General features: G+C 40.5%; 1 protein-coding gene across 2 annotated transcripts in view; it reads left to right on the top strand.

The window, feature by feature from the left end:
- lpp (LIM domain containing preferred translocation partner in lipoma) overlaps positions 1–27345 on the top strand; it is a 176730-nt gene that overhangs the window by 130597 nt on the left and 18788 nt on the right. For both annotated transcript variants that reach the window (XM_075484837.1, XM_075484838.1), the window contains one exon: positions 15057–15226. In XM_075484837.1, the coding sequence (XP_075340952.1) occupies positions 15057–15226 (170 nt within the window). The remainder of the gene's footprint in view (positions 1–15056; positions 15227–27345) is intronic.

Genomic DNA, 27345 nt, shown 5'->3' with positions numbered 1-27345 from the left:
TTGTCATAGGTGATTTTATAAAGTAGTTGAAAAATCCAAACCTGATTCACATGTAACTACTACTGGGAAGAGCTTTGCAGATCAAACACATTGTTTAATACATTTCATTGGTAAAGTGATGTAAAAATTAGTGCAGACAGTGATCTCTTTAGGAGTCAGATTTTGTAAAACTGTAACAAAACGAGGCTCCTGAGTTGCATCAAGAAAAAATATGGAAAGAAATGATCAAACTACAACAAATTACTGTGTCTAGTATAAAACCTATCTGGTGCCAGGTTTAATTGCTGGATAAAATAATGTGGGATAGTGGGTTAATAGAAGAAATCTGGCATAAGGTTTCTTAGATTAGTCTACCCAGTGACCCACAAAGTTAGTTTGGCATCACTGGAGCACTGTTTTTAGAAAATGGCTTGAGGCAGTAAAAAGGACAAATTACAGACTATTGAGCTGTGAGCAGAAGCTATTTACTTGTAGTTGGAGGCTATATCCCTGCTGAAGCCAACTATAGATCTAGCCAATCCAGTCTTGGTCATTTATCAGCCAGCAGTGACACATGAGAAAAAAACTACTCATTCAACCTGGGTCATAACTCATGCACCTAATGCTCGTCCGTTGCATCTTTAGGTATTCGCATGCATAGGCTGGCTATTATCATGTCTAGGCTGGCGACTAGTATGCCAAAGCTGATGACCTACAAATTGTCATTGTTAGCTCACCTTCTACTTTTTCATTTAGCAGCAGATTGTGTGGAACACTACCTCCACCAACATGGACTGTTATTGCAGTGAAGGGCTGCTACCGTGTTCAATATGGTAAAGGCACAGAAAAATGTACAAATGAGGTGATGTTTGTGTTGTGCGTTTATGGGTAAGTGGCGTTACGTTAGAAGTGACAGAAGTGTTTTAGTAAAGAGTTGTCGTGTTACTGATGCAGCGTATGTTGTTCTCGATCTCATGCCACAGGAAGACCCTTGATTGAAAGTGCAGAGTTTAGCTGCTCTGTCTATTGCGCTTCCTTATGAGGACTTTGTGGTTTTTGTAAATGAAAGAATAACCTGTCCTGCCGCTTTAAGGGATGACCATGAGCCATGCTGAGGGGTGTGAATAGATAACTCATATGATATGCTTTTTCTTACAGAACAACTTTGATTTAACGTTGCCTTTTGTAGAGGTTCCAGGTATCAAGGTTTACTCCTACTCATCTTGTGTGAGAAAAATCTGGTACACAGCAGGGTACATCTCACTTCTTGCACCTATGTTTGTAAGCTGCAGTTTTGTATAACTGTCAGTAATAATACAGTTCTCTTTTCAACAGATTTATCGAGAACAAAAAGTACTTTCCTAGAGGTGTGCAATTCAGATTTCTCTGGAAATTACAATGTTTCTTCATAGGCATGTAGCTGAATTATCTCATTGCATATCTCTCAGTTGTTGGTCCAAGTGGTTGTCAAAGTTTAGATGTATTATTTTAGACATCATTCAATGTTTTTTCAATTTGTGCTTTACTGAGAAAACTAACTGGTGTCAGGTTAAGTTACTGTAATGATAGGCTTAGACTTAATGGCCAGTTACCGTATCTTCAGTAACTGCTTTTGGCTTTTACTACACACAACATTAAGTGAAAAACTTGAATTATATTCTCTTTGACCTTGAAGTAAATAACTTTATAGTAGCAGCCATGTTCTGCAGTAATAGTCATTTCTACAATTGTTGGTGTTCTGCACAATCTACCACTAGATAGAAAAGGAAAAGACGAGCCAACACAGGCAAATTTAATTTAATTTTTCCATGCTAGTAACCATAGCACTTGAAAAATTAGTAGGTTGTCAGCTTTGACATGCTTGTTGCCGAAGCATTAACATGCCTACCCAGTTAGCCTTGCCCTGTTGATTCACAGCCAAGGCAGTAGATGATGTAAGCATTAGATACTATTCAGGTTGAAGGAGTAGTTTCCTCTCATTTACCATCGCCAGGTGCTCAGTTAGCAACATTGGCTCATAATTAGCCAGAAAAGTAGCTGGCTTCTGCAGGGATATACATAGCCTCCCCCAACCGCTCAGCGGTCTGAAATGTTCCCTTTTATTGTGCCATGTGTACGATACAGGGAAAGCTAACCTATTCCTCTTTGCCACTACTTATCCATTGCTATTTGTAATGTAAGAATTACAGCGGCTGTATCAGTCTGAAGCACTCCTCAAGGTAGAGTCTCAAAAGTGATAAGCCACAGCTCTTGCTATTGGATAATGAGACTGAAAGATACACTGAAGGCTTTTGACAGATGAAATACTCCAGATTTTGATGACAAATTCTTTCTTTTTTTAATTGTTCGTCTTTTTCCTCTCTTTTTTCTGACATTTCTTTCTTTTCCTCTGAAGCACTCGATATTCAATTTCCCTTTCAACTGGAAAAATATATATATAACTGCCAGGATTAAACAAATACCAATTTTAATACTATTTTGCAAAATAGGATTCAGCAGGCAAGGATTCTGTGCATTTATATTTCATTTCTATTTTTCCGCCCTCTGCACCCTCAGCTGCCAGAGAGTGCCAGCCCTCTGCTACTCTCTCTTCTTTAGCCTTTAATCCCCTTTGCCCTGGAATTAGTTCCCATGCCCATTAGATACCTCATTCAGAACATTCAGTGGGACTCTGGAGCAGGCTTTATATCAGCTCACAATCACACAGCACACCGTGATAGCACGTGTAGGTGTATTATTGCTACAGGGACATGTATTTAACTGGTATTAAGGGATATTCGGCTTCACGTTGGTGCGCACTGATGTAAAGACGTTAATTGGTTCACATTAGACACAGGTCAAATGGATCTTTTGGCTTTAAACAAGTATAGTCATTTTACAGAGGAATGGTCTTGTTGGCCTATTTTTTAGGGGAATGTTTACACAATGTAGACTTGGCATGAACTCTGTGCACTGCTATACCATGCACGCAGATGTTTGCCAGCTAAGACTGTCAGGCTGAGGGCTGGTAAGGCAAAGACATGGGAGTTGAGAAATGGGTCACATGTGAGCAAAGGTAGCCGGAGCAAGTTGGGGGTGGCGTGTACGTCCCCAGTTGATGGCAGCGGGCTGTTTTTGGAGTGGAGGGGCAGGGAGGGTCATCCCATGGTTAAACAAGGCAACAGCTGAATTAACTGAGAGTTGGGAAGAGAGTAAGGGCAACGGACTACAACTGAGGTGGCTGCTGGGACTCATTAGGGGAGAGTTCAAGCGCAGACACAAGCTGCTCTCGAATCCACAGAGAGCTGCTCCTCCCCCGCTGAATAATATACATAAAGTCACCACAGTTGTGTTGAAATTAAGTTCAGTCCAGCTTGTTTCTTACTGTACATCCAGTGCTGCGGGAAAATCAGTCCCAGGGCACGAGATTTTTGTAATTACAAAGACTCTGTCATACAAGCTTCTTCTTTTTTGGTGTGGGTACAGGGGGAAAGAGGGCTAGTAGTTTCTGAAACCCTAAGGCTAGTAATTAACAAGATTAATCAAAGTGGGGCTGCGATCTCTGGCGCACTACTGGACTGGATCATTGTCTTCCTATTGCAAAGTTTTATTGGTGTCACTAATGTCTTTGATGAGCTTCTAATCTGAAACCGCCATAGTGCGTTTCCATTGGTCCGGAGGGGGTTAATTGAATTGAATTAATGTTACACTCTGCCTCAGTGGCTCTGTGATGTCACAAGGAAACTTTTCATTAGACTCCTTAGAGCTTCTAAGTTACTCAACATTATTATGCTCTTGTACAAAAGCTGCAGTCCAGAAATTACACTGGACAAGTCTTTGAGGACTTTTCAAGGCAAAGCAGGCTTAGAGAAAGCAACCGTTGTCAAATGAAAAGACTCATCAGGCTGTAAAAGGGAGAAAAAAAACCTGAAAATGGTGTACTATAGAAGAAGGGCTTTTCTTGTGAGAAACCCAGTTTACAAGCCAGAAATCCCCCCTATGATTGAAGCTTCTTTGAAAAGCAACTGATTAGTCCTGATTTAGAGTTCCAGATTAGATTTGAGTAATCTGAAAGAGCCTTTTCTCCAAATGTCATCATCCGTCATATTTAATCCACTTAGGTTGTGCGTAGGTGTACTGTGTTTGTGGAAATCTAATAAGACACAGCTACTCAGCTTGCAGAACAGATGCCTTGGCATTTGTGCATCAGAGGAACTTACAATATTTTGTCATCTCTACATTTCTGTCAACCAAAACCAGGACATAAGGCTGAATAATTGAAAGGATGAGATGCTTTGCATTATTTACAATTAGTGATGATGATACTTATGCAGTGTTGTTCCTTCTGCTGCTCAGAATGATTTTTTTCCTCCTTTTTACACCAAAATGGCAAGATGAGAACTTCTGTGTGTGATCCTCGACTTTCAGCAGTGCGCTGTATGGCATAGAATTGAGATAAATTAGAATTTTTAATATCCAATCAATATTTATACGAGAGATTCTTGAGTAGTGGCATACATGTTATTATCTGATGGTAGGGAGGCAGTCATTGGAAATTAGCCAATAGATTCATATGGGCATGCTGAGCTCCACGCAGGACTCTGAGCTGTCGGGAAAGCCTCCCCTTCCCGTTTGAGCTGGCCTTTGTTTTACGATAAGAGTCAGAGAATAAAAGGCAGGCTTTGCCATATTTCCTGATATTGTCAGCTGGAGAAGCGCTCATAATTTATCAGACACCTCACATGAAAAGTTTATGAGGAATCTTGGAAGAGATACAAATGACAGTGTGGCTCCAGTAACACCACAGGCCAGGGGAGTCGGAGCATAGCAGCCAAGGTAATTGGGTCAGAAAAAGTTTAGTCTCACACAGCGAGCTGTCTGTAATTCTTCATAAAACAACAGAGCCTCGCTACTTAATGTATTAATAGACTTCCAGTTTAGAAAGCTTTGTGTGTTGTCTAAGATACGCTGGTGGAATTAATTTGCATTTTACTGAGGTCGCCCTTAGCAGCCTCTTAGGAGTTTGCTCTTAGATGTGCCTCTACATGTCATAACAAGTCGGATGTGTTATAGTAAAAACCTTTCTGCTCCCTAAAAAAAGACACCCCCACTCCTCCTCTCCCCAACTTGCTTCCCTACTATGCTCCACCTCAACAATCTCTAAATGCCTAGGAGGAGACCCCATTACAGATACATTTGTCTGTTTAGTTATGAAGGTGTTTCTACACTCTACTGCCTTCTGAAATGATAAAGTTTGTTAAGCACTTTCACTCTTGTCATTTTAACCTAATCAGACCGTCTATTTTAATACATTTGTAGCTAATATTTTTCAACAATAGCTATCAAAAATATTCTGATTATTTCTTATTGAAGGCTCCCTTGCATTGATGCAATCCAGTGTCGCTGCTTTCAAGGACTTTGAACTCTTTGTAGCAAACAAAGTCAACATACTAGCATCATCACGGTGAGCAGGAGACTGTACTACGGAGCAGATTTATCGTACCCCACGGAACTTTTTGTTTTCCAAACACAGCGTCACAATGCTGGGTATTAAGCACTGTCAGCACATTCGTGTTGGCTCCAAATGATCAATAAAGGCTCTGCAGAAAGTTTCGAACAAGAAGTACAAACATTGATTTTATAGAAAGAAAATACATGGAATTGAAATCTACAGTGCGGATGTCTTTGAATTGCCAGGAAAAAGTTCAGAAATGTATTGAAAAGTGCAAACATGAATGGAAATACAGTATATAACAGAGATAGACTTTGTACAGCTCTAACAAGCTTGAAAAGTCAATATTTCGAATGAACACTTTTATTCTTCAACACAGCCTGAACCCTCTTAGAAAAGCTTTCTTATAGTTTCTTTATATAGTCTTCAGAAATAGTTCTCCAGGTTTCTTGAAGGACATTCCAAAGCTCTTCTTTGGATGTCGGCTGCCTTTTGTTCCGCTCTCTGTAACATGATCCCACACTGCTTCAATAATGTTGGGGTTCGGGCTCTGGGGAGGATTCATCCCTCCATAAGACCTGTTGCCGTTGATTTTCAGTCCACTTCTTGTGTCATTTGGCATAGCTCAGCCTTTTTTCCCTGTTTCCCCTCCTTAAGAACGGCTTCTTGACAGCCACCCTTGAATGGAGACCATTTCTGATGAGGCTTCAGTCAACAGTAGATGGATCAACTGAAGATCCAAATGCATCTCTCAGGTTCTTTTTTACTATTTCTAAAGGACATCACTTTCAGATAGTGTTTATCTGCTGTAGGTGTTTTTTAGGTGTATCACATTTCTTTTGTTCTCCATTTGTCCAATTTTCTTACATTGTTTTGAAGGACACACTGCACACCATGCTCAGATATGCAAATATAAGTTTTCAGCTAATAGCTCTTTGGGAATTGCCTCGTTGGTTTATAAATACTATTTTTTGTTGGTTAAGCTTTGTTATCTTTGGCAATTTTACATAGATAGAACTAAATAACATAGTTAGAACTAAATAAATGGGAACAAATGATGTGTCTTTGTAACAGGCTGCTGGTAACAAAGTTTCTACATGTATCATTATAAGTTGTCTGTTGACATAATACTGGTTCATCCCATGGTTTTGATGTCTCTTCATGCTCGGCTGATTCACAGGCCAAGTCACATTTTTCTGAAAATGCTCAGTTACAACAACTGGATTAAAATGAGTTAGCCAATGTCCAAAGGAAAACTTTGAAAGACCTTCAAATCTGGCTCTTTGATAGCAAAAAAAGAAAGAAATAAGAGGTGGCTCAAAACTTTGAAACGATACAGCATGTTATCCAGACCTAAAGTAACGCTGTTTTTGTTGGGCAAAATGATCATGAAACTGCAGGCTGTGATGAATGAACAAGCTCAGAAATGTCACTGCTGCATCGTTAAAAAGTCAATCTTACTATGATTATGATGGTGTCTTTCATTAGATTAATGTGTTTGCAGACGTATTCTTGTGTTAAGTAAGACACGTTCAGCCCTCTTCTATCAGATACAGCCCTGTCTGTGTTACAAAATATTAAAAAAAACAGTAGGCGGGCAGACTTGGACGTTTCACAGGATTAAAACAGTTTTGCTTGCCGCAACTTTTAGATCCTAAACAACATAGTTTGAAACAGTTCGACAAATAAGGGTTTTGACACTCTTTAACTTTATATAATAGGAATTAAACCTTCAGTTACCTCACTAAGCCACTCCTCCTGCTTCATTCATTCATTCATGATCTGACAGAAGCGGAGCAACTAAAGTTGACAACAAAACATTTTCTCCGAATTTTATTTTTTATTTTTCAGGCTGTGAGCTCAAGTCTCTTCATAACTGTTTATTCCAGCAACGCGTTGTCTAAAATCTTGGTCAGGCTCTTGTATCAACAAGCAAGCAAGTGAATTATGTCCAGGCCATGCTCATATATTGTACAATAAGGTATCATTGTAACAGACCTATAATAAACCATACTTGTTACCATGGTAGCGTAACCACAGGTGTTGGTAACTAAACCAGAAGTGAAATCTTAAGACATAAATTAAATAATATAAATTAAAATGGAATGAAAAACTTTTAAAGGGCTACCAACAACAGAGTGACATGTAATGAGTCTTTTAAGAATATTATATTGATATTTTCACATGGTAAAATTTCATGTTTGAACATGTGAGGATTTCATCAAATCACAGGGGACCAAGTGTTGACTCCTCATTGTGTGTAAACATGTATGTACACTATGTTGCATCAGTCACTGTGAGACAGAAGCATAATGCTGCTGGAAGAAGGTCACAGACCACCCAGGGGGAGGAGGCCAGCATACAAGGCAGTCTGGTGACATGGCAACTTGTCTTAAGCCCAAACACCATTGTACCTCCTACAGTGGATTAAACTGTGCTGTACGACTGCAAAGGGCTAAATCACACAACACAATACCCACGGATGATCCATCATAGCTGCCTTTTATGAGAAAAATGCAGTATGTATGTCAGTGTGTGGCTGCGAATTTGACTCCAAAGAGCCTTTTTCTCATGGAAATAATGAAAAATGTTTGGAATCTCAATCTACAAATTTGCCAGATTAAACAAATTCTACAAAAAACGTGAGCTTCTGTTTTGTTTAGATCGCCTGCGATTAAATCTTTTATGAATGAAATTCTAACGGTTTTGCTGCACTGTCATCATCTTGTTTGTAATTGGTCATGTGGTGTCTTTTAATGCTGTTACCAATATGAGCAGAGGGCCTGCCTCAGAAAACATGAAGCATTTCTTCAGCAGAGTTTATGGGTCCTCTGCCCCCCCCACTCTACATCCTCACTGATGCTGACCTTGCTGTGCTGCTTTCTAGTTTCTCAGCTGATGCAGTGTGCCAGCATGGGGCTTCTTTTCCCAGCGACAGAAGCCCGCTTTTTGGCAGCGGTTCATACGAGGTGACCCCCCGCCCCCGCCGCCCTCCCCTCCCCTGCTCTCCCCTTCCTCCCCCGTCAGGCTCGGCGCTTGCTATCCTGCCTCGTTGAGACAGCTCCACTGAGGCTTGCAAGATCAGCTGCCGTGCGAACCCAGCTGAGGCTTCAGGGCACTCACGTTGCTAGATTTCATTTGTGAGTGAGCGTTTGACCATGGCGATGAGTCTGCATGCTCATGCATGCAAGCGCAGACGTACGGGTGCGCACAGATAAACAGCATATAAACAGCATATAAACAAACATACAGCTTCTCCACATACGCCACTTCAAACACACCTGTCCCTTGCCTTTCTCCCCGTCTCTCTTTCACCCACTTCACCAGGCCTGCTCACTCCACGGCACCCCTCCACGTCGATTCTGCCAACCTGCTCCTAAAACATGTAACTTACACTGGGTCCCCGCCCCCTCCTCACACTGACGCCGTGGGCCCTGACAGGCTGAGCTGTAATGCTTAGTGGCACAGGCTCGCCGATCCTCTATCCTCCACCATTGCTGCAGCAGTTCTGCAGATTGCTATTTGCTGACATCGGGAATGAGATTAAAGGCTGAGGTTAGGAAAGAGGCATACAGAGATTGAAACGCAGCGATGACAACCATTTCTCTCATCATTCCATGGCAATTGAGGGTCACAGCATTGTCAGGCTGCGCAGAGGGCAATCCAAATCAACAAAGTGGATTAACCTAGAGGGGAAGGAGATGAAACGGCACACAAATTGTGGCCTCTGGCTTGTCGGTGGCTGGCAGTTACACTACTAATGTGTTCAACAGACTTATTTTCTGCATTTAACCACTCATTGACTCACTATTTCATGCCTTTAATTAAGTGTGAAGAACTTTATGCATATTCATACCTTTATCTGGCTCACCTTTTTAGAACTTGACACAAGAAATTGTAGCTGTTTGGTTTCTATTAAGACCCTGAAACAATCTTGATTGAGACAAAGATTATTGGTTGAAGTGACGAGTTAAATTCAGCATTTTTAGCCTCGCTAGGGTCCTAATATCAGTGGCTGAACATGTTTTGAGTTTTGTAACAACACAACTTTCAGATATTTGAATCCAAGCACAAACTTTGGTTGAAGTCCCAAAATGGATTTTTTGGTTCTTTTATTGGTTTTGGATTTAAGCTGCAGTTGCTTTATTTGCCTTTGGGGTTTACAAGGGTTGTACCAGCAGCATTGTATTCTTTAGTAACATAGTGTGAAAAGTTTGGTCTCCCACAAAAAAAAAAGTTCCTTGCGATCCTTCTTTACATGCATGATCTTTGATTTTTGACGATGTAAGATCAAATTGAGCTGCAAGTGCGCTCCCTCTCTGCCTTTCATGCCGCTTCAATATCACCGCATGAAAAACAAAGAAGGCAAAGACTGAGGGAAATCTGAAGCGTTCTGCCACTCAACATCCCCCAATCCCAAACAACACTGTCTCACTGCCACTACAAATACATTAGAAATCAATTATTTATGGAAGAGAGTCAGGGCCTCTTTAATCTTTTCCTTTTATCCAATTAAATTGTCTAACCATTCTAAGCCTCTATAGCTCAGAGGGAATGTGCTTCTTTAAAAAAAGAAAAGAAAAGAAGAGAAGATTTTTCTCTTCAGTCCCTCTTTTGACTTTCGATGTAACGGAGAAGAGACACTTCTGAGGGTTGCAAAATGAAAGCAAAGAAAAGTGAGTAAAGTGTAAATGAACTCCCCCTCCCGCCCCGTCACCATTGCATTGGTTCTACAGGAAGTATTTGAAGTTTAGATATCAAGACTCTGGTTCCATTCCCTGCGCAAAGGGACACAGGGGAACGGTGAGGTCTTTCATGATTCCTTTATGCCCAGCTGAAATAGTTCGAAAGTATTTGGGATCATCTCCACAGGGGTAAATACGATCTTGCTTCAATTGCTGTCCTGTATTATTCAAGGAGTCAATTGAAGTAGTGTCTGAAAATTGAAAATGCTTATTTCCAACGCAGACGTATGAAATTATTGATGTGAAGAATGGTAAAACGCTCTGCACTCCTCTCTGTTATCATACAGTGGAGCTTTTAGAAAGAACACTTGCAGACACACTGAGAAGCTTTGCATTTTCACACTTTGTGGAATCATTTTCATGCCTCACGATGAAAAACATTACAGTAGGACAAGACTTTCAAACCAAATGTATTGTGCAGCATGTTTAATTCTTTCAGTTCTGTTGCCGTAAAACATTGAACTGTTTTTAAAAAGTGATGCCTTAACACCTCAGCACTCAGCAGCAAGGACATGGGCTGAGTTTAGATGGCATCAGCTCAGTCTGAGGTTTCACAATGGAAACCACTGAAAAATACCAATAAATATTGTACAGCAGATCCAAACTCTGTAATACAAGTTTGTACACAGTAAACAAGAGCAGTTCCATGCTTTTTCCTGTGTTGAATCACTACACTCTGCACATTTCTGTACATGTGCAGCAAACCAGGTGCTTTCCGAGCCTTTTTCTTGTTTTCTTTTTTAACTTTATTTTTATTCTTTTGTGGATCAACCAAAATTAAGGCAGCAATTAGAATAATTCAGTCCAATTTATCTATACACCTTCAGTTTACAACATGCGTCATCTCAAGGCACATTACACAGTTAATATAAGCGTTCAATTAATTCTATTTAGTTATCCAAGTAGAATCCAGTTCAGTTCAGTTCAATAGAATCCAATTCTTTGTAATCATGTTTGAAATGAGCTAATATAACTAGTCAGTCATGACAATGCAAAAACAGTCCATTGTTCTATCATCCCAAACCATAAGAAATTTTCTACATTCTATGCTCGAATTAGATTTTTACATTGCTTGGACTGCATGCCAGACGAAGCACCTTCAGCCTAATGGACATTAACCAAAACTGAAAAAGTTGTAAATATATTTAATCAGCTGATAAGTCTCAAGAGAATCAAATTACAATAACATATTGACTGCTTAAATAAATAAGCTCAGTTGTCTGAGTTCTTCTTCTATTGATCTGGAATCCTGTCAGTTTTCTAACTTCCACTGAAACCAAATATCTCCATCATTTTGCTCATCCACATCCAATGATGATTGCTGTTTTAGGATTTCTTTCCTCCTGTCTTTTCCTGTGTGAACATGCTGTTCTTTGTAAAGAGATTTTAAACTGTGGGTCAAAACAGGGACACTGTCTCATCTAGGAAAAATATCATGCATATTTCAATCCATTCTCTGAGATTTTACAGCCTAAACTTTTATGACCTTTTATTAACAGTGTTTTCATTTTATTAAGATGACAGGAAATGAAAGCGTACAGTAGCTTCAAGGCCGGCTGTTGACAGCTTCAGATCTGCTGCTGTATGTTCCATGATGTGAAGTCATGTGTGGGCCGTACGCAGCCTGGCACGACAAGTCTGTGGGTATGCATACAGTGTACGATACATGTGTCTGCGTGTGTATGTACTTGTCAACATGTGTGGCATGTCTGTCGCACTGTGAGTGTGTATGTTGCTGTAAAACTGTGTACACTGTACCCACAGTCGTGCACAAATAGCTCCTCAGGGCCCTCGCGATCACAGACTGCCAAAAGGAAAAGGATTTCCGAGAGGTTTCCTGCTCGTTATTTAAAGTGGGAGCCCTGTGGGACATGTTTGGCATTCTCATCCACTCACTGAAGATGGCCTGTGATCTGAAGCCACTAACAGGCTCGGCGGGCTTCGTCTTCGTCTCTCGTTAGCTCTCTCTCCTTTCTCTCTCCCTCTGGCTCTCTGAAGTGATTACCCTGCTTGTGATTCCACTGACACCCACATGTCCCCCGGAGACGTGCCTTCACTAGTTTGTTTAATCTGCCTCCCTGTACAGTAGGTAGCACAGCCATAATTGAGGTGTGGATAGAGCTTCGGGAACAGATGAAGCCGATGGAAAGCTTTATGAAAATTTGTCTGCGCTCCATTTTGCCAGGGAAGGCGGCAGGTTATAGAATAATGCCCAAAATTCAGCTGAGATAAGAATTCTGAAATAAGAATGGAGGTTAAACATCAGTTGTTTGTTTTGTTGTTTTTCACCAGTCAACAAACAATAAGTCAAAAAGTCCCATATTTCATCGTTCTAATAATGCTATCAAAATGTTGCTGCGGAAGTTGTGGGTCTACTCATCCTTTGAGATACTTTCCCTCCGTTCGCAATGCGGCCCTTGATAAGATAATAACTAATCAGAGATTAAAATACCATTAGCAAGCCTGGCAGTCGAGCAGATATATGATCTCTGCAACATATGACTTCCAAAAGTTGCGCTGATACCTGAGACAGATTCCGCTTTACACTCTGTTTAAAATTTTTTGATATGAATACAGCAAGTGGAACTGTGAAAATGCGAGCATCAGATACTCTATCTCCCCGCGGTTAGTGTCTCGCCTCTGTCTGTAACACGCTTGAACCGCTCCGTTCAGAACATACAGAGTGTCAATCATCGCCCCAAAATCAGCCTTTAGATGAAGCAAAAAGTGAAATAGGAAGAAAAATGATCCATAGAACTGAACTTGAATTAATTAAATATACTGTATCATGCTTCCTCTGAGAGATTGCATCTGTCCTCAGATGTGTAAAAAATAAAACATCCTCAGATATCTTTTCCAGTCCTATTATTGTAAGATACCAGTAATTAAATTGACAGTGTTATTAATTGGGTTGAAGATAACTTGCATTGAGTCGAGGACATCTTAAACTCAATTAAAGATATCTCCAACTCAATTAAAGATATCCAAATGCCATGTCCCGCAATATGCAATCAGGCTCTTTGTGGAGCAATAATATCAGTTCACTTGTGCCCCTTTTACAAAGACTTCCTTGTTCTTCTAAAGTTTTCTTTTTATCATGTAAAGGCTGACTTTTTGAACAGATGTCACTCTTTGGTGATGTGTAGAGTTTCTTTAATGTGGCATAATTATAGTATTTAATCCTTCCTTATCCAGTGTGTTTGAAATAGAAATGAAGATTAGGCAATTCTGACATCAGGAAATTGAGCATTTAAAGGGGTAGCTTCAGATTTTGGGTCAGGGGTAGCACGAGTTGATTCTGTCACTTCAAGCATTGAACAGAAAATGCATAGACTTTTTAATAAATTACTAAATTGTACTAAACTTTGGATCAGCATTTTCTACATTTTTATTTTTTCTACATATTTTTTTGAGATACTGTAAGTAGGCAGGAGCTAGTATGTATTCTTACACGACACTAGAAAATAACTAAATTATTGTGCAAGTCTGACAAAAATCGGACTTTTGAAATGCATGTAAACATATTAGTTTGACCATAACTGTATAAAATCGAACCTCTTGAAACTGGACTAACACATCCAGATAATGCAGTTGGGGTTCGAATCACTTCTGCCTCTATACGCCAAACTAGACTCAATAAGTGTGCATCAATATAGCCAAATTCCCAATAAAGCTGCTCTCATTCATGCATTTTTCAGACGGCTAAACACGACCCAAAATTGTGACTAAAAATCTTCCCATTAAGACTACGTTTCAACTTGTGGTCCCTTTAAGCGTTTTTGGACTGTTGCTCTGCTCTAATGAAAACCTTGATTTTCATAGCCGTAGAGTCATCTGACAAAATCACCATTAAATTACGATTAAAAAAAACATCTGTCTGGTGAATGCAGCTGTACTTGTATGTATGTTGATCTCCCACAAAGAAAGTTAGAAGTCTGCATGCTAATACGAATGCTGCCTGGATTCTTTATTAAAATACCACCTCACATCAAGGGCAAACGTTCTTCATTAGACAAAGAAACACCCAGAGATGCCCGAATAAGTATATATCAGGTCACCTGACAAGTAGAGTGATCAACAAACATTTCAATCTATGGAATATGCACATTTAACCACATCATAACATCAGTCCAATGATGCTCAACAGTTGTTGGTGCTTAAAATATTCACAGAAAATTACACTCCCTGTCGAAAAAGAAGATCACCAACTGGATTTAAACAAAGTAATGAGAAGGAACCTCCTAATGGAAATGTGATTAATATGTTTCAGCTTGCAACAAGTTAGTCAACCCTGACTGAAAGGTCAAGGTCAGCAATGTTATGTGGCAAAAAAAATGAGGTCAGCTGACTTATTGAATTTCAATAGAACTTTATTTCTTCCCTGATGACACAGCCCTATTCCAATATGACAATGCCAGGATTAATTTATCTCAGATTGAGAAAAAGTAATCACTCTTTCACAATCTGACACCAATGACTCCGGAGACATCATTTTCACACATCAATTCACCGCCACAGAAAAGCCAATAGAAACCGATAGACTCGATAAAAAATCTACTTCCTAACTATCTAGTTCTAAGCTTTCTTTTATTGTTTCTTATTGTTCAGTAGCTCTTGTACTTAAGACAGTGTCATGATCATCCACAGAGATGTTCATCCTCGAGCTTCTCCTCTCTACGCTCTTTGTGTGGTGGCACTGTTGCACAACATGTGCTATTTGCCAGGCAAACAATTAGTTCCACATCTTTTTAAGAATTTTGCTAAAAGTATGTATCCTTTATCAAAGGCCACTTGTTTTCATCTATTTTTCAGATAAGGGAATGTGACTGTTAGTTCTCTAATAAGTGTTACTTGACCTGAAATATCATTCTTTCTACAACTCCTCCTCCTCCTCTCCTCAGGGCGCTGTGCCAGCTGTGGGGATAACGTGGTGGGAGAAGGCACCGGCTGCACTGCCATGGACCAGGTCTTCCATGTCTACTGCTTTATCTGCATGACCTGCGGCACCAAGCTGCGCGGCAAGCCATTCTACGCTGTGGAGAAGAAGGCATACTGCGAGCCTTGCTACATCGTAAGCAACTTCTACCCTTTTCAATCCACCTGCCACCTCACCTCCACTAAGTCGCATTCTGGTTGTTCGTGTTTCAAAAGTGTCCATGCTGACATAAGGAAGTTTTCAGGAGTTTTCATACATCTGCAACCACATTCATTTAATATAAGCCTGCAGAGCTGTCATCACTCACGACACACACTTTCATTTCCTCTTCTTCTTTTTTTATGTTTTTTTTTTTTTTTAATGTTTTTTAATCGAGTGGAAATGATTCTAAAGAACTCTTCACCTGAATGAAATTTATTTCAGTTACACGTCTTACAATGGCAGTTAATTAACATGGTTGATCTTGGGAAATATTCAGTCCTTGAATGTGTTACACTTTAAATTAGCCTTTCAGTAGAATCAAAAATGTTTGACATCGCTTGAATTTGTAGCTGCACTCATCTATATTTCACCCAGTGATGATGCATGTTTAAGTTTCACTCAGAGTAAAGAACCTACTAAAAAAGTAGTACCGGAGCACTTATCTTTCAGAAGCTTTTTAGTAGCTTTCAGCTCCTAGTTTTTGTTGTGCTCTTTTATTTTGCTCTGATTCTTCCATCTACAAAACAATCAGCAAGTATCAGGCAGAAAGTTGGCTTCTAGCTGGTACATATGGGGCAAAGTTCAGCAGTGTTGCCTTAAAATAATCAACTGTTTTGAAGTGGGAAGATAGCGGGGTGTTTTTTTACATGTTGTTCTTTTGTCCTGGTGAGGCCAAAAAAAAAGAAGGAAATATCTTATAGCAGGTTTAAGTCAGTTGAAATGTTGCTAATGACTCGTGTTGGCAGTGATATCAGAGGCAAATGTTACAAGCAGCCTCAAAAGACACTGGCACAGCTTGGCATTTATCTCCAGTCATAGTCATGAGCAGAGCCTTGTTCCGGACACCAAGTTTAACAAACTCCGAGAGCAGCCCCGAACTGTTCAACCTGAGAGGGGAACGGTATTCCATTGTATTCACCTATAAATCCTTTCTCCAACTGAATTTTTTCTGAATGCACAAAAAAGCTGGAATCGCAGCATATACTGCAATTAGCTGTGACAGGACAGACTTGATTAATTTTATGCTTGTGCAGCAGATGGTTCTACAGATGTTGGTCTGTTGGAACATTGTTTTCCATGTAAAAACTATGACAGGAGGTGTGCATTTCTGCAGGGGGACCAACAACCAACTGAAATAAGTAAAGAACTAATATCTGTGAAAATCCTGCGGATGAATAAGTTGATATCAACTGTTAAAATGAGGAAATGTGTGAGAGAGGAGGAGTCAGAGAAAAACCTGGAGTCAGTAACCATAGTAACAAGGTAGGGCAACAAGGTTGGTCTTGCAACATAGTAAATCTCCCAGCTTTTCTCTCTTTTCTCTCAGGGTTAACAAACTCAAATTGAACAAAGCCTGTTTCTAAAACAGACTTTAACAAACACACACACTCAGTACTGCTCCTGTTAGAGTAATTCACATTCAGACTTTTTTAGGTCACAACCACCTGATTGATACTTCATAATGACATTACTGACTTTATGATACAGGACTTTCAGATTGCTTTTCCTGGCTGAATGTAGAAGACGATATTAAATACAATGAGTTTCATTCAGACATCACTCAGTGGGCTGATGCATAACTATCTTCAATTAGAGCTGATCAGCAGACAGATATGGCTCAAATACACTTGAGTGATTAAATTATGTCAGAACATGACAGGGTGTTAATTCTCTTTGTCGATAAGATAAGACAGTAGATTTATTTTATTTTTTCTACTTCTCAAAATCACTGATCTTATCAAGAGTTTAACCAAAAAGAAGAAATGATTGACAAGAAGAAATCCCAGAAGTTAGCCGTGTTATTTTTTAAATTGAGCGTTCTTATTCCGTCTTATAAATCTGTGACTTGTTTTCTTGTCAATGAGTTGCACAACATCCATGAAAGTGTTTCCTTTCTCAACATTGTCAGGAAAGACATGGTCTTGCATCATCTTGCTAGACCACAAGGAAATTATTTAGCAGAAGTGTTTCCCTCCGTCTGTTTCACTGGAATGTGGTTCAGTTCTGTCATCGGTCCAGCTGCTAAAAGTGACACGGTTCACGTGACTTATTGACAGGTTGTAGGATATTCTCGATAACTAAGTTGGGACGTTGCTTTGCGGCTCAGTGAGCAGTAACATAAGGAATTTGGGGAAATAGCTTTGAATCCTCACTTGTTTTTAGTTCAATGTAATTAATATCTTTGGACTCAGTTTGTAGAATTTTATACGGACCTCTGTTGCCGGCTTCTCTTGTCTGCCTGAGGTTGGCAGCTTCAGGCCCCATTAGCTCTTACTGCTTGTATTATGAGTGACCAAATGGCAGGGTAGAACAATTAATTAGAAATTGTTAATGTTATGTTAGGATTTTTCATCTGCCCTACTTGACAACAGCCAGGACATGAGTCACTGAAACCTCCTCAGTATCTTTACTTCATGCTGTATGTGCACAGTGAAACTACATGAGTTGGGCCGGTGATCATAAAAGACACACATCCCATTGTTCAGATTGTGGAATGGGGGCGTTTAAAGAGAGGTGACTGATATCTGCTTGGACGTAAATAAGGATTTGAGTCCTTGAAGTCCACCTGAAGTAAGAGACTTACTTCATCCCTCCTCCACCTGAAGTAAGACTTACTTCAGGTGGAGGAGGGATGAAGCGTCTTGTTGACTGGAACAGATTTCTAATAACTCCAGATACACAGCAGGTGATTTTAAGAAAACTAGAAAAGGATATAAATTATTTGTTCGAGTTGATTACCCATAAAGCACTATTACCACATTTATTCCATTTTATTCTGTATCATTTGCAGGAAATGGTTTGATATGCACTTCACCAGTAATGTCTTGACACTGAGATACATGACATTTCAACCAGTGGCAGGCCAGCTCCTAAATCATCCCTCCTCAGGGGCACTCACTGTGATTGTGGTTGTCTTGTCTGGAAGTTCTCCAACTCTGATACATGCACTAAAGAGGAATGGGATAATTTAAGAACTTTATTTATGCATTTCATCAGCATAAATGTTCTTCTGGCACAAGATCAAAAGGATGGGGGAAATCTGAATTTCTTAATGAAACTAATTTCTTCTTCTTTTATTCTCTTCCTGGGGGTCATACGCCTCTGTGCGATTAGAGAGCGAACGTGAGAGTTGAGTCTCTGAGGAGAAATGTCAAATCCCTGAGAGGAGGAGGAAAACTTAAAGTTAGCCTCCAAGTCAGTCAGTCAGTCAGTCAGTCTGTCTAGGAATATCTGAAGATCTAACAAATAGTCATCACACACTTCAAATCTGTTTTTCAAATGTAGATTCCCCAACTGTTGTCCACCTCTAGCCAGGGACAACCGTCAGTGTTTTTTAATTTAGTTAGCGTAATTTTGTTATAAATGTTGCCTTCTCATGAGTTGCCAGAAGTAGTTTGATATTTTTGGGAAAACACAAATGTTTGCTAGCAGTGAGGCAAGATGATGGTTACTGCTCTCATGTCTGTGGGTTAAACAGGCAGCACAGCTCAGCTTAGCTTAGCTTGAATGCACAAAGCAAAGGGAGACTGCTCTGAAGTTGGCCTTGCTCTGAAAAATCTAAGTCAGGGCTGCAGAGCCTCACATGCAGTATGTAGATGTGTGTTTGGAAGTACAAGTCAACAGTGAGATTGTTTTTAGGCCCTCTCTGCTTCATGTCCTCAGTCTGGTACATGGAGTTTCACTGAGAATGTCCCAAACCTCAGAAAAAGGCCCTATGACATCGTGAGGGAAAGTTTTCACGGAACGTCTTCTCTGTTGTTTTGGTCTGTGATGAGTGTACTTGAATTTTAAAACTGTGCAAGTTTCCCTCTAGATTTTGATCAGCATGCATCAGCCGAGAAACAGTGTTTCCTAGTCCTGGTCCTGGAGAGCCACTGCTCTGCACATCTTCAGGTGCATTTTCACCAGCAGCACCCAGTACTTACACAGCATGGGGCTTTTTCAAGTAGCTAAACATTCAGGAAAATTATTTCCATTGAAGTGTACTTTAACAGTCCTCATAAGAGAATCAGGACCAGGAAGTGCACTTGAGCAGTATTAACGTGAAACTAGTTCTTGTTATGGATTTCAACAGGCTGCCTTAGAACGTCACCGCTGTGAAACAGCAAGAGATTAGATTTTAAACCTTTTTTTGCTACAAATTAAAGCGGTCTTCCCTCAATATTCCGGAGCTCCCTCGATTGCTGCAGCTCTCAGCGCCCACTGTGTCCCCAGCTGATCTAAGCAGACATTAATGCCTGAGTTGAAATGTCGGGTTTGTGTGAGCTATTGTGGATACTAGAAGTGAAATGACTGAGGCAGAAAAAAGGAAGTGAAATCAGAAAATGTTCAGTGCCACAAGGTTCTGAGTCATACCAAAAATACTACTTTCCAACCAGGGTCATTTCTAAAGGTTACATATCTCCCCTGGAGCTCTATTCAGTCCCTGGTTCCTGTAGTGGAGATTAAATTCACTGAGAAAAAGGACACCCTAAAAGATCCTGGTTCCTGGAAAAGGCTCCTGCAGTCAATGATGTTTTGCTGCTCCAACACACCTGAATAAAATGAAGGCCTCAGCAGCTTATCTGCAAGACCTGCATTGGCCGGTTATTGGCTTGTTAACTTGAGCCAGGTGTGATGGAGCGATCTCAAACATCCAGTACATGACAGGGAAACACGTTGCTTTAAAAAAAAAAAGTTTGTAAAACTCCACCATGCGAGAATCATGTTAATTCCTCAGTAAAACATGGGTAGCTGTTATCTTAAAAACTGGAAACCACATTTATGATTTGTGCTTTTGTTCCATATCCTCTGTACTCTGTGTGTGAAATAGATTGTTTCCAACACCCCGAGGCAGCATATTACATTTGATGTAGAATGTCTTACAGGTACAACAGGAGCCTGAGGAAACTCGCTGTGTGTAGAATCTGTGTAATGTTATGCAAACGCTATTAATCCCTTTGCCAGGAATTGCAGGAATACATTTTGCACGCTGATTGCCATCCAACAAAGTACACTGCCATGTATCAAAGTAGGCAATCAGCAGGTCCCTTATCTGAGCTGACACTTTACATATTCTGTGGAACAATGGTGGCATTTGAAAGGGCAAGATGCATCTCTTCCGCAGAGTGATTTTCATCATTCAAGCTGTTTGCCTAGATATCATGAATTCCTTTCAGTAATATACAGAAACTTACCCACACCTGTTATCGTTGCAGGTATACTTCCTGATTTTACAATCTGCTATCTTTCTCTCGAACCAACCTCAGTTAAACCACTGCCCCACAAACTGCAGGGCAGCAATCAGCCTTTGTCCGCAGCACTTCCCGGCTTGCCTCCAAAGAGGACTTATCGCTGCCTATTTGAATACACAGCGAAGCTGATAAACTTTACAGACGCCCAATTAATGTCTTGTTTTGCATGGAGTGATTCCAAATTGCGTTAATGCGTCAACATCAGCGGATCTTTTTATTTCTTCCCCCCTTTGTCTGATTTGTCTCTGCCTGAGGTTCCCCCCACCCCCTGCTGCCCTCATTTAATATTTGCACACATAATACAACCCAAAGAAACACCACCCGGCAAGGCGTCCATCTTTGTTACTGAGAGACAGCAGTCTTCAGCTTTAGTGCCACTAAGTGTTTTCCAAGAAAGCTCTCTTGTGAAATGTTTTCCATTTAAATCAAAGTACTGCTGACTGTTTCTGGAACAGATAAATCACCGGGCATCTGGAAACACTGAGCTGGATAAGAGGGGAACCCAGTCAGAGAAATAATCATCACAATGTTTCTGACTCAATGTGTCCTTTTATTAATGGCATGGTGGCAACGTGGAATGATTATTAGAGCCACCATGTGTTATTAATTCTACTCCACGATTAGGATTAGCCAATTCATTTCTGCTTCTACAGAACAAATAAGATTGTGCTGTTTTAGTACACTTTTAGACGGTTATAGTTACAGACCACTCCTCTCGATATTCATATTTAGAGTTTAAGTAGTTTGCCAGAGCAGAGACAAACAACAAACATAGATGCATTAGACTGTTTAAGCTATTCACCAGCAGGTCATCCTCATGTTGAGCTTCATAACAAATTTCAATGCAGTCCAGTACAGAATGAGTCATTGATGAGGATTAATGATAATGATATAAACAAGCATTATTTTTTTTAGTTCTGTTTCAGTGATGTTAGCCTCCCTGTGGACATTTCTTAACTCGATATCAAGCTGCAAATCACAGTACCCCTTTGGTTAAAAGCCTTCCATGAAAAAGAGTCATCTGGATGGAAGCATCCTGCACACTCTCATCGACGGAGGGGTGCAATCGAAAGTAAGGTCCAGCCAGCCAGGCAATCCGGCGTCTCCTCGTCAGGTCAGACGCCTGCTCTCCCTGATGCTGCATCCATTTAGGAAACCGAAAAAAAATGTATTTCGTTGTTCCTGTATTTCCCAAACGTATTATGTGAGCTACTGGAACAGTTCTTCACACAGCAGTGATTTCCAGGCATGTTCTTGCAATTCCGAACTGTTTAAACTTACTGATTTAAAAACACACGCGTACAATGTAAACGAACGGAGAGAATGGCGTTTTCTCGCTAGCATTCTGCCAACATGGCGGATAGGGGCGGGGCTCTGTACTATGACGACAACTCCTCATTCTCAATACCTTTCCGTATTGATGGTGTCCTTCTAAATTTGGAAGTTCAAAATTTGGACCTCTATACCATCAGAGGTACAGGCCTTTGAACTGAGCAGTGATAACAGGCCAGATGCCCCCTCTCCTTTTTAGTCTGGGGACACAACATCCATGATTTCCTAAAAAGAATTTCGAATTCCACTCCGGGTACTCCGGCTTCCTCCTCACTGTCAAAAACATGCATGTTAGGTTAATTGGTGTCTCTAAAATTGTCCTTAGGGGTGAGTTTGAGTGTGTGTGTGTGGTTGTTTGTCTTGTTTGTCTCTGTGTGGCCCTGTGATGGACTGGCGACCTGTCCAGGGTGTACCCCGCCTCTCGCCCAATGACAGCTGGGATAGGCTCCAGCCCCCCCGTGACCAGACCGACAGATTCAGCTTGTATAGAAAATGGATGGATGGAATATTTCTGACCTCAGAAGCGTTTTGAACTGAGAAAGCCCTGAATGTGGCTGTCCAAAATGTGTCCACAAAACAACAGTCATTTTCTGAGTTTATTTATTAGTAACTTATAAAGGGAATAAATGGAGGTGCGCTGCAAACAGATATAGCTGCTGCTTTTATGTAATATTTGGGCTAAAATAGCTGCTCTGGGAAAAAAATTAAATTGCTCGCTGCAATAATAAACGCTTATTGTTGCCACAGTGACTACAGTTGTAGTTAAAAGCAATATGGACTGAATTCTGTAGACTTTCTCATTATTTTCTAAGTTTATAAAGATAATGAATTTTATAGATCTTGGAACTATTTATCTGACCCTTTCTTTTTTACTTAAAAAAAAAAAAAAAATGCAGGAAATTACGTAATTGTTTTCCAGTAGTGATTCCACCTTCTAGAGAGCTCAAACCACAAATACTCTCAATCAGTGGGATTATAGAAGTGAAAGTATCTGTTTAAAAGTGCCAACTTAGAAATGGAGAGTAATTTTCTTTCTCCTTTCACTTCAGGAAACGTGCCTCTAACCATGAAAGCACATCAGTTAACAGAAATTAGAGCAACTGGGACTCATCACATATCTGATAGCTTAGTTGGTCTTTGAAGAGGTTCAGCAGTGGGACTCGGTGTCACGGAGGTTAATTGCTTACACAGGTTACCATGCCTACTGTTCTTAAGTCAATTCTGTGTTTGCCATATTCGTCTTGTTACTACAGCAGCTGGTTATTTGGCTGCAGGTATTCTCCAGCCAAGTTTGGGCCCAGTTAATTTCCTTTCAACAGGCTCTTTAACTGCCATCTACTTTGTGTTTTATGCCCAAACTCATTCATTCTGTTTAACTGTCATCGGTGAATGGTAAAAGTGTTGCAGAACCCCACTCTCCTGTTTATACTACCACTCTGTCAAATAAAGACCATCCACAGTGTAGCCAGTTGAAGTGTAATGTAATGAGGCTGATGTAAGTAACACAAGGTCACATCGGCAGCAGTTTCATATTGAAAGAGCAGCAATAAAGAATGGGGACTTGGCTACACAAAAAAACCCTTTATCTATTTCTGCCTCTTTTTACAGAATTTCAGAGAGCACCAAGGTCATGGACATCATCTTGCTCGAATGTAATTATGCTCATTATCTGGTGTTGTACTATGGCTCTGTTATTTAGATTAAATTGGCTTTACTCTCATTGGCTTCTTACAGGAAGATTTTCCATTCTGCTATTGTAAAGGAAGAGCTGCACAGTGTAGCCCTGACCTGCCAGTCACCAGGAAACTTTCATTATTGACTGATGAGCTTTTACCCCCTCCAGTCTGTTAGACTATCTTGGAAAGGCTTTTTGTCCCCCGCACCCCCACCCACCACCTTCCTACCATCCACATCCATGCGTGTATCCCTTTTAATGGCTTTTAATGGCTTAGCTATTAATTATTTTTTACATACACGTAGACTGACCCACTGGTAAAGATAGATAGTTCACTACTGCAGTGGTAAAGTAAAAACGTTTAATTTCTAAACTTGTGAACTGTTTTTGTGTCGGGTTCTGCTTCCACTGTTATGTCAGTTGGAGAAACAGTAGTAAAGGGACAGCTCGGCGTTGTTCCAGGATCAACTATCCCTATTTGGTGACACAATAGATACAGAATAAGAAGAAAATAAGGAAAGTGTAAAAGTTGCTTTGAGATCCCGATCATAATTTAAAAAATAATATTCTTAAACACCAGAAATCAGCCATAGCCACAAGATATCATTTATTTCCTGCTCTCAATTAGATAAATGACTTAAAATAGAACAACAAAGAATAACAAAATAGTTTATTCATTTTCTAATAGTTAATAAAAACACTTAACATTTCAGCATCACAGTATATCCTTCATGAACTAAAACACAAAACGGGGTCCTCTAGTTCAGTAATTACCAATTATTAAAATCACTATTATATAAATAAATGAATAAATACAGAACTGTGCTGAAGTCTGCTTCCAAGGTGCCAGACTTTCTGTTATCTTTTTAGCAATAGTTCTTCAGGCTTTCAGAAGGACTTTCAAGGATTTTCTTTGGCTGCTTTTTCACTCATTTTCAGTCCAGTCTTTGTACCTGACCCTTTTCAAAGAATGTGTTGTTTTTTTTTGCTTGATATGCTACCTAACACTGACATATGAATCATTCAAACATAAAAAGGCCCTTAACTCAAGGGATGAATCAGGGTTGTGTCTACACATAACAGGCAACTTAGCAAAGAACCTATTTTTAATTGTATCTTTAGGCACTTTGTTACAAGCAGCCTGGAGCAAAGATACATCATTTGTTCCAATTTATTTAGTTTCACTATGAAAAATGCCAAATATAACACAGTTTGACAGACATAGGAGTATTTTTGCACCAACAAGGTGATTCCCAAAGAGCTATTAGCTGAAATAGTCTCGGCATGGTTTGCAGTGCGTCCTTAAGAAATTTGAGGAAACTGAATGGTAAATTAGCTTCAGACTAACAGTTTCTGAAAGTGATGTACATAAGAAATAGGAAAAATCCAACAAAGGCCTAAAACAGGACCTGAGAAATGCATCTGGCCCTTCAGTTGATCCATCTACTGTTCACTGAAGCCTCATCAGAAATGGGACACATGGAAGGGTGGCTGTCAAGAAGCCATTCTTAAGGAAGGGAAACAGGGAGGGCAAGGATGAGCTGTGCCAAATGACACGAGAAGTGGACTGAAAATCAGCTGCAACAGGTCTTAACGAGGGATGATTCCTCCCCATGGCCTGAACCTCAACATTACTGAAGCAATGTGGGATCATTTTGACAGAGAACGGAACAAAAGGCAGCCTATGAAATTGATAGATGTGACTAGGAAATCATAAATCCTGAAATTAACAAATGAAGTAAATGTAATTATATAGATATAGATAAGAAAATACAGTTCAATATTTTTAAAATTACCTATTTGAAGGTCCCCATTGCAGCAATGCAGAAGAATTGACAAAGTAAGCCATCACTTTTTGTTGAAGGTGTTTTTGCCAAAAAAGAAAAGAACATTGACATTGGCCCCATGAGTTAAACGTTCCAGAAACTTTTGGACTAAAATCTCAACAATTGGTGAAGGAACAAGAACCCTCAAGTGCATGACAAAGTATCCAAACAGTACTCACTCCTCGCAGTGTTAGAGAACATCCACGTCAACATCAAGTAAAATTAGCACATTAATTGTTGAGTTAATCTCTAAGCAATGTGGTGGAATGTCAGCCCAAAAACGAAGTGCGCTCAGATTGAGGGCAACATAATCAAACTATCCAGATATCAAAGGGAAGTTGCTGAGGGTGCCACAGCACCCAGAGGCGACAGGCATGCTGCCAGCTGTATTGGGGCTCATGGTGATGAATGTCCTCCACAGCACGTCACACGAGACTTTCTAAACTAACAATGGGATATCCCCAAGAACTCCCCTGAGGCTGCTGCTGTCATTGAGAAAGGGAATGGAGGAAACAATGACTCCAGTCACAGAGCATCATCTCTCCGCTCCCAGCCATATGAGGAGCACAACACAGGAAGAGAAAGTTTGTAATGTAGCAGTAATATGGCTTTAATTAAAAATGACTGCACAGCACCCACACACCTGTCACTTGTGTGTGATGGATATCCAGGTAGTCAGATGCAGAGGCTTTCAGCCGGCGTGGTGAGTTCAGGACCCCCTGCGCGCTTGTTGTTGCGGGCTGTGGCCACGCAGAAGGCAAGCGGTCGCGGCAGGTGCACGCCCACCCTGCTTTTACTTGTCGTCTGAAGCACTCTCTCAAACACACAGAGAATCTGCTTTCTGCTGACTTTGTCATCAAATATTCATGGCTGTCTGCATTAGCTTGCAGAGCTCTAATTGAGTTCTGTATATTCAGACGTGATTAACTCGGTCTAATTCCTCAAAGGAGAGAGCCAATTAGATAGCACTTGCATGAATAGGATTTCACATCTTAGTGCGTCTCCAGACTTGCCAAGACAATTATGTGTGTGTATAATTGTGCTGTACAGTGGGTGTGAGCCCAAGAAATTCAAGCAAGTCATTATTTCATATTACTGACCCGTAGTACAGGAAATGCAGCTGTCCTATCCATTACAAGCGAGTGAATAAGAAGCATGAGTGTGATTATAATACACTGTTTAGACAAGAGATGAGAGTAAATCCATACACTGAGTCTTCTAAATCTTCCTACTTCGTGTTTTTTTTTGTTTTTTGTTTATTTCAATAACCCCCCCACCAGGAGCAAGCAGGAGAGAAAAATATCCGTGACCTAGTGCTGACCCACCATAATGTCACTCTAACTCATGGCATGAGAGAACTACTGCCGGGGTCTTTGTCAGTTTCTCTCTGTAACCAGAGCAGGAGACATTGCCCAAAGTCCAGAGGGGTCACATTTTGCTGCAGAGCTGAATTTAAGGCAGAGAGGCAGACAGGCCATCCGGCCACTCTTACTGAGCCTAAGATAGAGAGATGGGGGGGCCCCCACTGCCACCTTTTTTATTTTAAATAAAAGGCCTGAGCAAGCCATGAGCTGTGTGTCAACCCTGTCCCTTCATGTTGGCTGCAGCTTGACGTTATCATGCAGCCAAAAAAGGAAAACTGTGAGAACTAGTAAAGCTGCACAGCTGAGCAGAATGGAATGTATGGAAATTTAAATCTCACTGGACATGTGCTGTTTCACTCGTTTGTCAAGACTCCTGTGAAAGAAGTGAAACCTGCACAAGTTGCTGGTGAAACAGATTTCACTGACTGAGACTAGTCAGACAGGGATTTTAACTAGATGTAAAAATCTGGATGGGAAGGCTCTGGCAGGATGCGATTCCATTCCTGCACACGCTGGTCATCCATAACCCTGTGTAAATTTATCACACTGACAGAGAGGGTGAGCCGATCTGAACTGGGCGAACCCAGATTCAGGAGAAGCAGAGCCATTCCAGGTCAGAGAC

Source organism: Odontesthes bonariensis, chromosome 15 (assembly GCF_027942865.1).
Source record: "Odontesthes bonariensis isolate fOdoBon6 chromosome 15, fOdoBon6.hap1, whole genome shotgun sequence".
Classification (NCBI taxonomy): domain Eukaryota; kingdom Metazoa; phylum Chordata; class Actinopteri; order Atheriniformes; family Atherinopsidae; genus Odontesthes; species Odontesthes bonariensis.
This window is presented reverse-complemented; position numbering and strand designations above follow the sequence as displayed.